The 18,741-nt window shown below is 32.6% G+C and overlaps 1 protein-coding gene across 1 annotated transcript; it reads right to left on the reverse strand.

Moving 5' to 3' along the window:
* Nucleotides 1-3,142: 3,142 nt before the first annotated feature.
* LOC145283727 (U6 snRNA-associated Sm-like protein LSm1) lies at nucleotides 3,143-17,097 on the reverse strand. The gene is made up of 4 exons (XM_080132778.1): nucleotides 16,921-17,097; nucleotides 8,791-8,859; nucleotides 4,936-5,051; nucleotides 3,143-4,008 (listed from the first exon to the last, which is right to left on the reverse strand). The coding sequence occupies exons 1-4, from the start codon at nucleotides 16,964-16,966 to the stop codon at nucleotides 3,832-3,834; spliced, it is 408 nt and encodes a 135-aa protein (XP_079988904.1). The 5' UTR covers nucleotides 16,967-17,097; the 3' UTR covers nucleotides 3,143-3,831.
* Nucleotides 17,098-18,741: the final 1,644 nt, after the last annotated feature.

The following is an 18,741-nucleotide window of genomic DNA, read 5'->3' on the forward strand; positions in this document are numbered from 1 at the left end:
TGTAAACTGGTACCACAGAAGCAGTTTTCCAGCAGCCAGGAAAGCAAGATTTGTTAAGGCATTTGTAAAAGAGTTTAGAGAGAACAGGAGTGACCTCAGCAGAGCATTTTTTTAATAGCACAGTCGGGATGAGGTCAGGTCCATACGCTTTTGAGGTGTCTAGGTTTTTTTATAATATCATGTACTTGGGAAGGCGTGATCATCTAGCGTGGTTTCTATCCGAAGAGGAAAATCAGGGAGGGAATGGCTTGCTGGGTCCAAGGTAGAGTTTGAGGCAAACTGACGGGCAAGCATGTTAGCTTTCTCAGTTGCTGTGCAAACAACCTCATGATTGTTTGATAATGGGGGTATTGTCGATTGCCCATTATTTACTAAACTATTGTAGATTTTCCAGAAATCGTGAGTTCCTAATTTTTGCGCTTCAATGTGTTTCCTGGTGGTTTCAGTATATTTACTCTTAGCTGTTGCTACTTCTTTCTTGCAATTATTTCTAGCTTCTGTCTGTTTCTGGAATCCAACTCCTTAAAAATTGCATTCTAAATGAAACATAATTGCACTAGTCAAGAAGAATGTCCTCGCCTGACTGAGCACAGAACAGATACTACATTTTGAAATATTTGTTATAAAAAATTACATTTGAACAAATTAGGCACAAAACGTGTGGGGTGAAAATAGATGTTGTTGATCATCCTTGGTCACAATTATTGAAAATGTTTATTCTACTCTTAACCAGAATTCTAGGGGGTCGTCTTACTTAAGATATTCTCAAATGGTTAAAAAGTTTATTGTTCATGAATATAAATATATCTATACTATAGATTGATCTCAGTCTCAATGTCTGTATGTAAAATACGTTCGACCAAATATAAGGTAATCACATCAAAGTCTTTCTTTTTCTTTTTTTTAAAAATTCTTTTGTCAGTTACATATAAGATTTATTCATACCAAAAATTTTAGTTCTTCGTCAGAATTCCCCTTATATTAACAAAAAAAATAAAAAAATAAGGAAATATCTTAATATTATTCTTTAAAATAATAAAATCAAAAATTGATTGTCTGAAAAGTAACTTTCTAACCCATCTTAAAAAAAAAAATTTAAAGAAAGGGGAGATAATTCAACTCTAATTCGTACTTACTAGATTTGTCGTAATGCATACAAATTTCCATTAATCGTTTAAAAATAATTTTCTTCGAATAACAAAACCAGTTTATCAATTTATGTGATTTTTGGAATATGATATTTTCGTTTCTTCTTCGTTTCTTCATAGATATTTTTTTTTATTTTTGTTTTTTAATATATGAGCAATTCTGGATAAGAACCAAAATTTTCTTTCCAACTCTACAGCTAAGATTTATGAAAATAGGTTCATAACGGAAACATTTTTAAATCTTAATCCAAATTGCTACATTTTTTTTTTTTTTTTTTTTTGAGGAGTTGGATTTTCCCCACATTAAAACTGACCTTGTGTCTAATTTTGCCTTCATGGAGAAGACTGGTAAATAGGAACCCTAGAGTTTTGAAACTACTTGAAATAGCAAGCAATATCACTCATCCAAATGAGTTCCATTTTTCAAAGTCCTTGGAAGTAAATGGTGTTGGTTAAGTTGAAGACCCTGCAAAATTATGTTCCTTTACTCAATCTCAAAACTACTGCTAATATTATGTGTCAATTGCTAAAGCTATTATGATCCTTGTCATTGTACAGGGTGGCCCACTTAAAAGTAGCCTAGAAAATGTAGTAGAGAGGAGGAACATTCTTTTATTGTTTAAATTACCTGTAATGTTATAAAAGATGCTGAAAGTGCTTCTCGTTGACATCTATGTATTTCTGGGCACGTTTAATAATGTTTACAGATACTGCCTGGTGATCTTCTCTGGTGATTCTCCTAACAGCGTTGGTAATGTTCTCCTTTAATTGGTCTAGATTGTTAGGATTATTTGCATAAACTTTGTTTTGAAGTCGCCCAAAGATAAAAATCACATGACAAGTCCGGGGAACGTTTTGCTAGTGCTTTTATCTCTGGGTATTTTTCCAGGAATGCCTGTTGCATTTCCTTAATCGATCCGGTGCACAGCAGTGAAAACACCATAATTAAAAAATTTTAAATGTTGATTTTAAGAAATTAGGAAGCTTAATCTGTATAAAAAATTGATAAGAGAAAGATTAGAGAGACCGAGCTACTTTTAAGTGGGCTACATACACTGTATTATATGTGAAAAAATACATACTTTTTGAACTATGTTAAAATTCATTCACTTTGTTTTTCATTTATTTAAACATCCATTCAATTTATGTTACTTTATTATATTTAAAAATATTTTAAATTCAATATTATTTCTGTAAGTAAATAAACATTTAAAAAATCAGTTTACAGATATTTATTAAAAAAAAAAAAACTTACTTTTTGACCTACATTTTTCATGGGGCCTTCAAATTAACCCAATTTACTTTCAAACAGCATCTTCATCACTAAACATGCAGATTGATGGAATGCATCTAAATACACATTCTCTCTTTACCTGGAAAAGATTGTGAGTAAACAAAGTTATCATCGAAAATTTTAATACATCTTTTGTGGGTACTTGTACAGTTTAATCAAGACATTTAAAAATGAAAATATCGAAAAAAGGTTATATTGTACGTATCCGTTTTGGACTGAAGATCTCCGAATAAAAAATTTCATTTAATTCGATAGAGTAGGTTTTTTTTTTTTTTTTTACAGCGGAACACGTTTTTATGAGAGCGTGTTCAAGGCAGTCATCTTGGAATTTTAAAAATTTTTGTTTGGAGTTTAGAACACGCCATGGGGAGATAACTCAATTTAAAGCGCCGACACTCCCTCCCCATCTTTAATACTAGCTTTTCTTCCTAAAAATCGAACCTTTTGCGCGGTATCATAACAAATTGTTTTTTCGCTGTAAAACAAAAACTACTTGATGAAATTAAGTGAAATTTTTTTTTGGAAAACTTTATTCCATAACGGATATGTACAATTTAAACGTTTTTCGATATTTTCATTTTTTTAATGTCTTGATTAAACTGTACAAGTACCCTTTTGTGTATTGAAGTTTTCCAAAAAGTAAGCTATTATCAAATCAGAAAAAGGGCTAAAGAATCTTAAAAACAACAACAAAAAATAATTACAAACATATACATTTATAATTTCCTTTTCTAAGAAAAAAAAAAAAACAAAGTTAGATCTTTGAATCGTTATAGGCGCCATGTTGGCATCACATCAATTCAAGTGGAGGGATACAATTTCTCCTCTAAGTCTCATAGTCTTTCTCTTCCTCCCCGGAAAGAGAATTTGAAGTTTGTTTTTTGAACTGCTTGTCCAGAATTTTCCCTGTATTAAAAACAAAAATAAAGAAAAACTGTGTGATGTACGTACCCATGATGGCAATAAAATATTATAATCGAAATTTACATAATTGATCAAGTAGTTTTATTTTTATAAAGAAAATAATTTTTAAGTGATTAATGGAAATTTGTAGGCATTACAAAAATCTTTCAAGTTTAAGTTATCTCCCTTGTTTTATTTTTGCGATTTTTCAAAACTCCTCGGTTAGCCATAAAAGTTGATTTTCTTATTTAAAAATAAAGCCAATTGATCAATTTATGTGATTTTGGACCACAATATTTTCTTTCCATCACGGGTACGTACATCATACAGATTTTTCTTTATTTTTGTTTAATATAGAGATAACTCTGAACAAGCATTGCTTTTTATCTTTCATGTCTTAATTATCAAGACAATACTATCCTTTGCAGATGAAGTTGTTCAATCCGCAGCCAAATTGAAACAATGAAATCAAATGGAGTAAAATCTTTAAAAAAAGAAATCCTCTTGAATTGTGTCCGTGTGAGGATGAACGCCTCGCTCGAGCAAAGCTTTCTTTTTCCGTTCTTCCTCTTCCATCGTTTTTAGTTGCTGTTCTCGTTGCATCTCCAAAATTTCATCGATGGAAACCTGTTCCAAGTCGTGATGATTTTCATTATCAAGATCCTGAAAGAAAGAAAAGAAGAAGAAAAAAAAAAAGATGTGTAAAAATTTATGTTTCAAAATTTGCAAGAAATAAATTGTGACTTAGAATTCAGTCAAAAATAAAAAGGTTAACATTACAAATTGACAGAACAATATTATTGGATTAATTTGGAATTCTTTCAACCCAAAGCCGGTCACAGGATTAGTTGGCCAAACCATGGTGAGACGACAACAACTATGGAAGGCAGTAATTGCTATGGATGTAGTTGGAGGATTAAACATTCCTATCCCATTGCGGTTAACCACCTGATGAAGGCCAGAGGAATAATTTGCCGAAACGTCGTGAAACAACAACTAGAAGATGAAGATAATAATCCGCAAATAATTAAAATAAATTTGACAGAACAAGGTTTCAACTTTTCAGTACCCTGAAAATAACAGACTATACAGCATTAAATTCATATTGCATCGTGTGCAAACAGCAGGCATCATAATGATTGTTTGAATTTTAATAAGTTGGTTATTCTTGGGATACTCAAAAACTCATAGTAAGACCTGGGCAACAGTCATTGTACATTATCAGGATGAGCAGGATTGGGCCTGATAACTAAAGCCAGCCAACTGTGGGTATCAATGCTCCCCCAGGAGATTTTGTAGAGGTTCCGAATATCTTAGATAAAGAAAAATAAGGTCCTTCTGGATTTGAGAACTACCCATGCTAACCGGTACCATTAATGTTGGGATGAGGGAGATGGGGTCCACTGTGTGTGCTCCTGTGATCATGAGTTTGCTTCTGGTAGAAGGTTGTCTCAACAACGATGGCATACTCAATAGAGGAACGTAACCAGGACAAGACTGCTCACGATACTTAAATAAAGAAACCGTTTTTCAAAGTTGTGTTTAATCATAGTTATGATGAATAAGAAAAAAAAAAAATGTTTCACTTACAATTTCTCCTAAAAGTACCACATTCTCACCACGAACAATGAAGATTCCTCGAGGAATGTCGCCATACTTCTTACCCACATGAATCCGTTCAATTGTACGATGCAAGGCAAGATTTGCTGAAAAACAAAACATATGAATAAAATTAAATGCTTTTTTAATACATTTTTTTTTTTTTACTGTGCCTTGATACATAAATGGGTGCATATATAGGTGTGTAAGCTGTTATTTACTGCTATTTTACGGTTATTTCTGCCCCAATTTGTAGTTAGCAAAGTTTACTCTTTGATGTCCAAAATTAAAATGATTTCTGCGCATGTCTTTCAGTTTGACTTAATAAAAACAAATAAAACATTCTAAGCCAATCAGATGTATTTTTCTCAATTATGAAAATTGCCATTTTTATCCACCCTGAACGTATTAGAAAAATCCAGATTTTTTTCTCCAATAACCAGTTGAGCCACAATCCACGACAGAGCCAAGATATATTTTGCCTCAGTCATTCATGCCTCTGTTGGATTTGGGGACGTTGCTATCTCAACTCACATGTACACAGTCATAAGCATACACATGCAGACATTAAGTAGCATTACAAGCGTATGTTACATTTTCGTGGACATCGGCAATATTACATACCTAATGTGCTTCAACAAGTCATATCTTTTTTATTTGTTAGCCAATTTTTAAAAGAATTACATTGATGGAAAGAGAATAAAATAAGCATTCCAATGATAATTTATTTTTCTTTTATGTGTTCAATATTTTTATGCTCCAAGTTAAAAATGAAAAAACGGTAAAAAATGACGACAGCAAAAAAAGTGAACTGTTTTCATTGTTTACATTTCATACGTTACGTTTGGATACACATGCGCAGGGTTAAAATTGATTGGATATGACTGAAATTTTACAGGCTATATAAAAGGTAGAAGTCCATCTCTACTGGACTTTGATTTATATTTTTACGACCGAGCAAAGTTGATGAAGAAGATTTCAAAATTGATAAGATAAATCGGCATATCTCATCCATTTTCACATAGATAATAGTTTCAGAATTATTTTCATGTATATGTAAATATTTGATAATTATTAGTTGTGCGGAAATTTCTTTAAAATGCTATTTTTTGTAGAAATTCAAATCCACTTAAACAGAAAACGGCTCGCTATGCGCTAATGCGCTGAGCTGACTAAAGTATTCTCTTAAAAATAGAAAACTGTTTTTCTGCATTCCTTTTACTGGACTTGTTATTTTTTATTCTGAGTTCGTCAATTTAAAAAAGTTATTTTCAAGTTTTTCAAATTTTATTTTTAAACAATACTATTTTGCTGTTTTAGTATAATGTACTAAAAGCGTTAAAATAACAATAAAACTAAGCACATGCATTTGTTTTCATGGTATTTATAACTTCTTACTAGGTAGAATTGTGTTTTTAGTGGCCAAAAAAAAAAAAAAAAAGAAAAACTGGTGCTAGTGCACTTACTGATCCGCACTATTTTTTAAATCTTATTTCTAAGTTTAATTAAAGTTTTATGATATGTTTTTTATTCAATTGTAAGGTTATAGTATAGAATAGGCACAAAACACCCTCTCCTCCCCATGTTAAGAATGGCTTTTTAAATAATAACATTATGATTTCAGCACAGATCAATAAGTGCACTAGTACCGAAAAAACAAATATATAACAAATAAAAGGTACTTGTGCACTAATGCTATCATGCTGAGATAATAACATTATTTAGAGACCCATTCTTAACATGGGGAGGGAAGGGTGTTTTGTTAACTATTCTGTACTTTCACCTAACAATTAAATAAAAAAGATATTGTGAAACTGGAATTTAACTTGAAAATACTATTTGAAAAAATAGCATGGTAACATAAGTGTATAAGCATCCAAATAAATATTACCAGAGGCAAGATAAGTTACTCTTCTACCTAGTTGGATAAGTTTTTAGTATATCTATTTAATGTAATGAAAATTAGTGTCGAGCGTTACACAAACACAAGAAAAACAGCCAGATGGTATCTCATATCTGAAATCTCGACAATGACTTAAAAATATACAAAATACTATCAGAAACCCAACCAATAAATGGCCTCGTAACATTTATTGGGTGAGTTTCTAATAGTATTTTGTATGATTTTTTTTTTATTTTTAACTCCTTGTCAAGACCATTTTTTCAAATCTGTAAAGCAAACCATTTTTTTTTAACTGAGGATATCTAAATAATAATAATAATTATGTAGTTTGATAAAGAATTTCATTGTGATGTATTTTGTAAATTTTTACCTTGTTTCCACCTTAACATTTTTCTTTAAAATGATTACCTCTTAAGGTTTTCGGATATGCTGAAAATGAATATCGCATTTTACTTTTCCATAAATAAGTAGCTTTTTGGATATTAAGCAATGTCATTTCTTATGTTATTGCTGATGGCCATCTTGGTACGCGCATTTGTGCATAGTTTATCGGGGTTGCGCTTGCGCATACCAAGATGGCCACCAGCGATAACATAAGAAATGACATTGCTTAATATCCGGAAAACTACGTATTTGCAGAAAATTTAAATGCGATATTCGTTTTCAGCATACCTGTAAAAGTAATCATTTTAAATGTTAAGGTGGAAAACAAGATAAAAGATTACTGTTTTATTTCTTTGTCGACAAAGTTGAATTTTCAGTAAAACAACAGAATAGAAATGACAAAAATTTAAAAAAATTACCATCAACTGGTGAATATATAGTTGTTGCTTATCAGGATTCCTGGTATCCTGGTACTGTGAAAGCTACATCAAGGATTCATGTAGAGTAGGATTTATGGTTGCATCTTAGAAAATCGGGTTATATTTTGAGCCAGATAGAGAGGATTTACAAAATTGAAAATTGGACTGGTCCCAAAATGCATAAGTTCTGGTTGACTATGGGAATTTCCATCTTTACCAGAAATCCAAAATCTATATGAAAAACTTTCTTTGATTTATTTCTGATATTAATTCATATCTACTCAATTTTTTTCTTTTCTTTGAGGGGAGTAGTAAGTACCGGCCATGAATGCGCTTTAGGCATTCAATAGCTACACCCCAGATTAAGCTCTCCTTTGGTGGGAAGGCAGCAAAATACCTACTCTCAATAAAGTTATATTTAAATACCACTATAATACTTAGTTTTGTTCATGAATAGACACCCACTGTATGATACCATGCGCCGGTTTAAAAAAAATTGAAATTTGTACATCTTAATTTTATAATTCATGGCTTATGGTAAAGAGATACATCAGATTTGACTGCATAATCAGAAAGAGCGCACAATTTTACATAAAAGTACCAGGTTTCATGAGAATAGCTTGAAAAATAAATAAATGGTGGCAAAATTACCGAATTTCATTAAATATTGAGATCCATAATTTAGCCCACTTTTTCCTAAAGAAAAATGTCTCCAGAAAAGCATAAATTTTGGCACTTAAAATTCTCATAACTTTTGAACTACTGATGGCATTTGCATAATTCAAACGGTTTTAAGCATCTTTTACATAGCTCTTTTCATTCAAGTTGATAAAATAATTATCTAAACAGAAAAAAATCAACTTGTAATGCTACATTAAGAAACACACATACACACAAATAAACTTTTCTCATTATCAGCGGCTCATCAAAATAAAAATGCGTTTTATAAGAATTTTTTGTATAGATTTTCAATTCTACAAATAAATTCAATCACTCCACACGTATTCTCTTATGCTCTCGTTCATTTAATTTAATTTCTTATTTTAATGCTATTTTTCAATCATCCTACAATGAATTATTTAACTGACTATGCCCAGAAAATGTTTGTTTTTTTTGGTCATACTAAGTATAATTACTTACCAAATTGATCTACACTTCGTAAGAATCCAATAAGAGTACGCCCATCTCGAAGAACAACAAGTAATTTCTCTGAAAAAGAATAAAATTAAACAAAAAAAAATGTCAATATTCAATTATTGTGATCAAACATTGTTTCTGTGTAAATTAAAAAGAAAAAAAATTAACAGTGAAATATTGTAGCCATAAAATAAAAGACTTTTCCTCCTTTTTTTTTTTTTTGGTTGAACCGAACAATTCAAGCATCGAAACACATTCATTACATTTGTCTTTTACTGCCATTTAACATCACATCTGTTATTAATGGAGATTTGGTATCTGTCTGTCTGAAGCCAAAACTGTACTGTTACTTCTATTAATGTACTATCTTTCAATCCTCAATTTGATAATGGGGGTAATATATGGTCTGTTGTCATTATACTATCTTCCTATATATTACCAGTATAACAATATTTTTATGCACCCGGACAGCAACAGATTGTCTTGCTGGTAACCATGAGGTTTAGGTGTAGTCGGGGGGGGGGGTAACACTTAACACTTGGCTAAAGATGTCCCATATGCCCAGAGGAGTTTGGTTTGACATACATGGAAATGTTGGCAGTAGGCCACGTGTTTTATGTTAAACGAGAAACCACCTTGCAAGTGATAAGAATTAACTTTAAAGATGAAAAGACTTCACGAGAGAGAGAGAGAGAGAGAGAGAGAGAGGAAGAGAGAGAAAGAGAATTAAAGAGATATATGGATTAAGAGAAAGATAAAGGGAGAAATAGTAATATCGCTTAGAAAGAACTTACACATCTTTTGTTTTTAGCAGATGTAAGAGACTTGCCCACTGGTTGTTGGACTGTACGCATGGATACCTTCCTAAAAGAGTTAAGTGGAAAAGCTCTTCCTCTTCTGGCTGAGTAATCATCTGAAGGTATCCAAGTTGAAAAAATCCTGCATCTTGAAGCCATTAAGAACCTGAATAATTTAAATTTCCATTGCACAGTTGTATCTAGAAATCTCTTATGAATAAGTATTTTCGTTTATAAGAAAATAATCTCAGAGTTATCATTGATTATTGATGGTTTTGATTGTGGAGAATAATTCAGTTAATTTCCAAATCTATCCTGAAATTTGACGCCCGAACTGTAGCTGAGAGAAACGATATACCATCAGCAACAGAGAACCTACGAAGAAGAACTCAATCTGAAGACAAATGCCCAACCAACGAGTTAAAAGATATTGCCGCCCACTTATGGTCGTGCATGTTTTGTGAACTCTAAGCATCAGGGAACGCAAATTTTAGCAAAACAAAATTAGCGAGTCGACTGTACAGCCTAGCAAGAGAAAAAAACAAAAAAACTTAACATTTATTGAAATTACACAATACTTTCACGTTTATTTTTAGTAATCTTTCAGAATAACAAACAATGCAAAAAATAAAAAAATGTATTTTTGGTACCATACTGAAATATCAACATTATTTTAAAAGCCATTCTTAACATGGGGAGGGAAGGGTGTTTTGTAACTATTCTGTGCTTCCACCTAACAATTTAATAAAAAAAAAAAGAAGATATTGTGAAACTTGAATTTAACCTGGAAAAACTATTTTAAAATAGCGCAGCAAAAAAAAAATACATAAGCACATAAAAAAAAAAATAGGCGAAACAATAAATAAACAAAAAACAAATGTTACCAAAGGTAAGCTAAGCTACTTTTTAAAAATTTTTTTACTTAACTAGATAAGTTTTGGGGGCGCTTTTACACTATTAGGACGAAATTTCGGAAATCATAATACTGAATTTCGCATTGAAAACAATGGCATCTACATATTCCTCAGGTTTTTAAGATGATTATATCCAAAAATTATGAAAATCGATAAAGTAGAAAATTATTTATTTAAGAAAATAGAATTTGAAAAACACGATCGTGTTTGCTTATGTAAGACAATAATTTTCTCCCGATAATTCTTGGAAAACTCAGAAAAAGTTTTTGCAATTTTCCAAATGGCCCTGAGGAAACTGAATCGGTGTGATATTTATTATTTTTGCTCAAATAAAATCTGTATTTTTGATTTCCTGCATGCCCATGGATTTTTTGGAAGGTTCACTGTGTATATTTTATGTCTATTTTATTTGTTTTACGTTAGTCACATTAAAAATTTAGAGTTACTTCCCTTATTTATGGTTTTGTTTCGCTTTATTTTATAAAAACACTAGCTGGGATACCCAGCGTTGCCCGGGTGTTTGTAGGTGTGTGTGTTGGGGGAGGGTACATCAAAAACAAAAACCCTGGTGTTTGGAGGGGTAAAAGAAAAAAAAAACTTTGGTAGGAAGGTAGGCTCGAACCTGAAGCGTTAACGCAAAGGTGGAAAAGAAAGGGGGAAAAAACGTGACATCTGATCTGCTCGGCCATGAGGGGAGAGGAAGTGAAAACTTTGTTAATTTAAGGCTTATAAAGTTGACAGATGCACGAATTTAATGATAATGAGATCAAATATATTCAGCAGGTTTTTCTTTCTCCAACTTTGGCTGTTTGATTACCCAAGATAAAAAATGGGGGGTGTCCATTTGAAAAGCAATTGTCTGATATGACGGTTTTTGCCGCATTGATCAAAACCGATTTGCTTTGTGAATATCCCTGCCACGAATGCCAGGGAACTGATGGTGCAGATTTAGTTTAGTTGAAACAAAAACATTTCTTAGTAATTAGTTATCAGCAGTCGAGTTATTTTTTCTTGCTAGGCTGTACAGTCAGTAGATTTGTATTTCAGTGCCCCATAGATCGGGGATTTCCAAAAGTGCAAAAAGAACAAGCACACCGCCTGACCGGTGTATAGGAAAAAAATGACTTCAAGAAAAAAATATACTGAAAAACGAAACAGAGACGTGGCGATCGAAAAAAATCTCGAAAATAGCGCGTAAAAGTCGGGCAAATTAAAGATAGGCGCAACCTCTGTTCGTAATTCATAGATATTATGATTTAGACAGTATATAAAAAGTTTTAAGAAGGAGTGACCCGACCGAGCGCCCCCCCCCCCAAGCCTTTGCTGGACATACACAAAAAGTGCACACACACACATTTTCGCTTTTATATATATAGAGAAGATGGCCGCAATTTTTCACCTGCTAACACGATTAAAGTTGTTTTTTTAATAATTCAGTAATATTCAGGTAATTTCGACTGCATAATTTAGAAGCTACCATTGTAATTTATTAAAATTGACAAAAAAAATCAATAGAAACCATTGTTTCTTACCGGAAAACTCCATTTATCAATTACAAAATTTTGTTTTAATAGTGTAGAAGTGCCGTTTTTTGTGTTTTAATTTATTTATTTACATTTTTCACACTACTTTTATTTTTAACTAACAAAAGGACATTAAAATTGCTTTGTTTACTCTTCTAGAAGATTACATTATATTTAGTTATTTCATTTCATTGTTTTTTCTCATTTCATTGTTTTGTTTTGGTAATTATGCAGAAAAAAGATCATGAAATTCAACTTGTACAGTATCTTTTGTTTATCAAATTGTCATACAACTGAAAGTACAGTGCTATTTGGAAAAAAAAAACAAAAAAAAGTTTCTTAGTTTTTTTTATTTCACTGTTTTGTTTTGGTAATTATGCAGAAAAAGGAAGATGAAATTCCAATTTTTACGGTTTCTTTTGTTTATTAAATGTTATGTGAAACTACAGTCTAGTTGAAACAAAAACATTTCTTAGTAATTAGTTATCAGCAGTCGAGTTATTTTTTCTTGCTAGGCTGTACAGTCAGTAGATTTGTATTTCAGTGCCCCATAGATCGGGGATTTCCAAAAGTGCAAAAAGAACAAGCACACCGCCTGACCGGTGTATAGGAAAAAAATGACTTCAAGAAGATTTTCTCTCAAATTTGTTCTCCCTAACAGAAAGATAAGTCTTTAGATATTTCTTGAAAAAATTAATTTGGCACATCTGCATGGAAAATCAATTTGAAAATTTAATTCCGACCAGAGTTGGGTTGCATGGTCTGAGAAGGGGCCGGTATCAAGGTTGTGAAATGATCATTATTTCACGACCTCAACTCGGGAGTTAATTAACAGCTAGATGAAGACATATGACGCATTGACTCTATAGAGAGTTGTTGGATAAGCTCTGAAAGGAACCAACAACACCCGCATCCCACAGAGGCCCCAATCCACAGCATACAATCACGCCCAGACTTGGTATAGTGCATGTACATCGGCAACCAACTGATAACAGATAAATTGCTCCTCACCGAGGTACTGTTAGCAACCTACCGCGTCACATAATCTGAATAGACGCAATATAAAAAACTACTGGGTAGACAGAGAATACTGCAGAACACGGACAATGTCTGCACCCCTCAGAACTCTATTGATGAAGTGACGTGCACCAATGACCTACCACCTCTGGTCCAAAGTATGTTCTATATATTTCAAAGAGCCAGCACCTCCCAGTAACAATGTAAAATGGCTGAGTCAAAGACACCTTAAGGTAGAACCGACTTTCTTGGACCTCCACTCCCTTCTTGGCATTGGTCCTTCCCTTATTTTTTTTCCACACATTTCCAACAACAACAAAAATATAAAAAAATGAGAAAAAATAAGAGAACCCATAACTTGAATCTTCGTTTGTTCCAAATGGGTAGTCTAGGTCTATTCATCAAATAACATAAGCACATATAAAGACGTGTAAAGAGCATAAACCTTCCTGGTACTTCTACAGAATCTGAACTGAACTTTTTTCTTTTTTTTTTTTTTTAACCCTAACCCAATATTTAGGTTTACTTAAGCTAGAGTTTGCGCGATACGATTCAAACTCTGCAGAAGCATTAATGTCATTTAAAAAAATACGAAGGCCAAATAATTAAAGAAACTAGTCTGAACCGCCATCGTTTCAAAATTATACTTGACTGGTTTTAGAAAAAAAAAAAAAAACAAATAAAAAAAAAAAACTGGTAGCCATACTGAATGCAGTAGTAGTGGTATTTGGTGCCCATGTGGTCCAGACACTCATACACTACAGAGGCCCTGTCCGCAATGTACTTCACTAATTCACCCAGATTCGGTATGGTGCATGTATGTCGGCAACCAACAGGTAACAGGTAAATGCTCATCAAGGTACTGCTGGCACCCAACTGAGTCACATAACGTGAACTGGCATAATGTTAATAAGCAACAAAGCAGATATGGAACTCCGCAGTACACTGTTATTCGGGTAGAAATAATGGTACACTCAGTTGTGGTGGTAGTTCGACCGTTTAAAGTATTGGTGAATAATTTTCTTTTTGGAAGTTGCAAATAAATTCCAGTTCTTGGTTCAAATAGGAGTCCAATGATAAGTCTCATATTCCCTTAGGTAATGAGGCTCCATTAAGACGTTCCTATCTACGTCACATATTGGTAAAATACTTGCTTGTGGTCATCATTTTCTCCTGGTTTGATACTTTAGTAGATTTGCTATGCGTAGGCTCAGTTACTTTGTCCCGGTTGGAGAATACTTCATTTCGCAAAATATCAAAATTTAATTCTGACCAGAGTTGAGCTGGATGTTCTGAGAAGGGGCCGGTATCAAGGTTGTGAAATTATTGTTATTTCGCGACCCCAACTCAGGAGTCTGTTAACAGCGAGATACAGAAATACTACGCATTGACTCATTTTTTTGGACAAGCTCCGAAAGGAACCAACAACACCCGCATCCCGCAGAGGCCCCCGTCCACAGGATACCCCATTATCATGCCCAGACTTGGCATGGTGCATGTACATTGGCAACCAACTAATAACATATAAAGTGCTCCTCACCAAGATACTGTTAGCAACCTACCGTGTCACATAATCTGAATAGACGCAATATAAGAAACTACTGGGCAGACAGAGAACACTGCAGAACACGGATGACATCGGCACCCCTCAGAACTCTCGAAGTGGCGTGCACCAATGACCCACCACCTCTGGCCCAAGGTATGTTCTATATATGTCCAAGGGTCAACGCCTCAGAGTCGGAGATGCCTTAGGGGAGAACAAACTTTTTCAGATTTTCGCCCCCTGCTTGGCATTGGTCCTTCCCTTATTTTTTCCACAATATCACCATTCAAACGATGGATCAAATTTTTGCTCTTTTGGAAATCTCCAATCTATGGGGCACTGAAATACAAATCTGCCATACAGTCGACTCGCTAATTTTGTTTTGCTAAAACTTGTGTTCCCTTCCACTTTTTCCAACCGTTCGCCTTCACTATCTTGCCAACTAATAGTCAACATTGCTCCAAAATCTTTTAAAGTCATCATTTTTAAGAAAATTGTGGAGGTGGACCTAATGTTAAAAAAGGAAAGGAAAGAAAAGGCACTTCTGCATGACAGTTCCAGGAGGTGAATGTGTGTATTTTAGTTTCAAGAATGGCCGATAGAGGGCGTGTGTCAGTCGAACAGGGGTTGATGAATCGTATCACTCATTGAAAAAAAACAAACAATATTATTAAAATCTCTATAAATTTTTATAAATAAATAAAAACTTCTATATTAAAATTATATTTTGTTCTATTTTGACATACAAAAAATTATATTTTAATATATGTTTATACAATCTTACTGTGAAAAAAACAAAAACAAACAAACAAAAAACTATCTTTGTAAAAAAATATTCTTAAACCTCTATAGAGTAACTAGAGTAAATGTGGTATTATGGTGATTGATCCCTTTTTACTTCCTAACTGTGCATCGAACAGATACCATAATCTTAGTTCATTATCATGACAAAGGACCATACAAAATTTCAGCCAGATTGGTCCAGTAGTTTCATGTTTATAAAATTATATTTTGCTAACATATTTTGATATATTTTTATACAATCTTATTGTGAAAAAAAAAAAATAAAATAAAAATAAATAAAAAAATAATCATATGTTGCTACATTTTATACAATCGTACACGAAAAAAAAATCTAAAAGCAATCTACAAATGTTTCATGTTTTTAACATTTATTTTATTTTCGCTTATAAATCACTCATTTAAAAAAATAATATTAAAACATTAAAATCATTTTTTTTATACAATAAATGTTTCGCTTTTCCTAGATTTTTGTGTTATTTATTTCGTTATTATATATTTTTGTGTTATTTATTTCGTTATTATATATTTTTGTGTTATTTATTTCGTTATTATATATTTTTGCGTTATTTATTTCGTTATTATATATTTTTGTGTTATTTATTTCGTTATTATATATTTTTGTGTTATTTATTTCGTTATATATTTTTGTGTTATTTATTTCGTTATTATATATTTTTGCGTTATTTATTTCGTTATTATATATTTTTGTGTTATTTATTTCGTTATTATATATTTTTGTGTTATTTATTTCGTTATTATATATTTTTGTGTTATTTATTTCGTGATTATATATTTTTGCATTCTCGGAGACACTTGTTTATATTTGAGGTTCACAAAACGGCTGGTAGAAGGCATTTCTCATTCAAAGAACAGGGGGTCGATAAACTCGTCTCCGTCGCCCCATCATGCAGAAGTGCCAAAAATTGAATAAAACATACCAATAAGGTGCTTGTGCATTTTTGCCACCGCGCTATTTTTAAATATTTCCAGGTTAAATTCAAGCGTCACAATATCTTCTTTTTTTTTTTAATTGCTAGGTGGAAGCACATAATATGGTATTATTATACAAACACCGTGACAGCGTTAGGGTTAGGGTTTAGGGTTAGGGTTAGGGTTTAGGGTTAGGGTTAATTCGCTGTCACGGTGTTTGTATAAATTTACCCATAATATTTATAAAACACCCTCCCCATGTTAAGAATGGCTTTCAAAATAACGTTATTGTTTCAGTACGGTGGCAAAAGTGCACAAGTACCAAAAATAACATGGTACTTTCTCTGCATAAGGGCCACAATATATTTTTATTGTTATTACATTGTTAGATGAAAGTACAGAACAGTTACAAAACACTCCCTCCCATGTTAAGAATGGTTTTCTAAATAATAACGTTATTATTTTACCACGTACTGAAGAAATAAAACAAATGTCAATATTTATATTTTTTAATCGCGAAAAATACAATTATTAGGTGACTAGTCAGTTTTAAAAAAAAAAGTGACTTGTAGACGTAATTAAAAGATAAGGAATAAAATACCTACTGTCAATCTCTTCGACTAGACTAGCAGTTCCAGGCAGATAAGACATTTCGAATGATTTATAAACAATTTAGATAACAAATACGGAAAGACATTCATTCGTGCCTATAGTCTTCAAAACTTTGTTGAAGTGCGAGTTTAGTTTCACGCACAGAGTGCTGCCATCTAGCGAAATTCTTTTCACTGCTTATCTCCCCTTGAAATTCTGACCTTACAGTGCAAGACTACGGCCGTCGGAGACAAATAGAGGCCTAGTTACTGAAATACGTCATACCCGAAGTACAAGCAAGCAAAATCTGTCGAACAGTCAGTTTCAGGTGTTATTTTGAATACAAAATAAATTAATACGAAAGCTTTAGGAAATACTTATTATTGGAAACTATTAGCATACACAGTTTGACGGAAAATAATTGATTAAGATTTTGATATTATTATGCATAAGATTAGCAATTTTACGTGGCGTAACGCCACCAAAGGAGACAATCAGTATGTCAGTTACATTAACTAAAATCAAAATCTCATATGATTGCTAAAAATCCATATCGTAGTTGAATTTCTTAAAAAAAAAAAATACATATACATATATACTCGATTATCTTCCATAAAGTTCAGTGTATATTAATATTTTTCAATAATAAATAAGTATTTCCTAAATTTTTCCTGTAATTTAATTTTTAACAGCCATATTTCAAGTGTGTTTAATTTTTTCTATATAATATTGCTAAAAACATGCTTCATAATAAATAAATAAAAATTAGACACTAATCAGTTAAGACAAGGCAAAATAAAATATTGGCAATGAATGAGAGTTCACAGGGATCAGCGAACGTTCCAAATGAAAGAATTCTTCAGCATGTAAGAAGGAATTGAGTAGTAGTCCTGTTCATTCCAGCTTGCACCATGTTTATATGCATGAGATAGGTATAAAAATGTGTGCACCTATTTTGTTAGTGAGAGTACATATATGGGTTTGTGTTAAGAACTGTATAATTACTAGACATTTTAGCCTGTTAAAAAAAAACGTAGCATGCGCCTGCAGCTGGGATTGAACTCACTACACGAGTTTGTAGTGCAATTACAATCTTGTCCGTAACTGAATTCTTGATGCTTCGCTAGGGTTATCAAGGGTATCTTTTATTGTGACGCCATCACTAGATGGGTTGCCTACTACGGCTTGAGAGAGGTCCATCTACCCTTGAGAAAAGGATAGACTTCACCAGTTTCCCAACTTGGCATTTTACCTGATGGTACATACGACGCCTCACCTTTCCAAATGGTCACTCATCTGGTACAGGCCAGACTTGACGTTGCTTAACTTCAGTGATCTGACGAGAACCGGTGTGTCAATATGATTGTGTCGTACAAATGTTAAAAATGGGCCAAAGTTATAGCTGTTGACTTAAAATGAATGCTTTATGACAAACTAGCATAAAGGCAGTATTATGCTGATTAATCCCTATTGATCCTTTTTACGTCCTAACTGTACATCGAACAGATACCATAATCTTAGTTCATTGCATCTCATCATAACAAAGGTCCATACAAAATTTCAGCCAGATTGGTTCAGTAATTTCTGAGCAAAAAGAAAAAAAAAAAAAAGAACAGACAGATTAAGAGAAATAGAATACTAGGGTAGTTCGAAAATTAATGACTCCTACTTTTTTTATCTCAAAAAGTTGAAGAGCTACAAAGATAGGAGTGGCACCATTAAAACAAGTGATCTTTTGTGCTCCAGAATTTATTTTTCTACAATTTCTGCCACCGTTCTTAATGAACTTTTGTTTATTCAACATTCTCTGCTTATGATGCACGTCCATGACAGGG

Source organism: Euprymna scolopes, chromosome 8, assembly GCF_053919585.1.
Source record: "Euprymna scolopes isolate OS-2025 chromosome 8, ASM5391958v1, whole genome shotgun sequence".
NCBI classification, from domain to species: Eukaryota; Metazoa; Mollusca; class Cephalopoda; order Sepiida; family Sepiolidae; genus Euprymna; species Euprymna scolopes.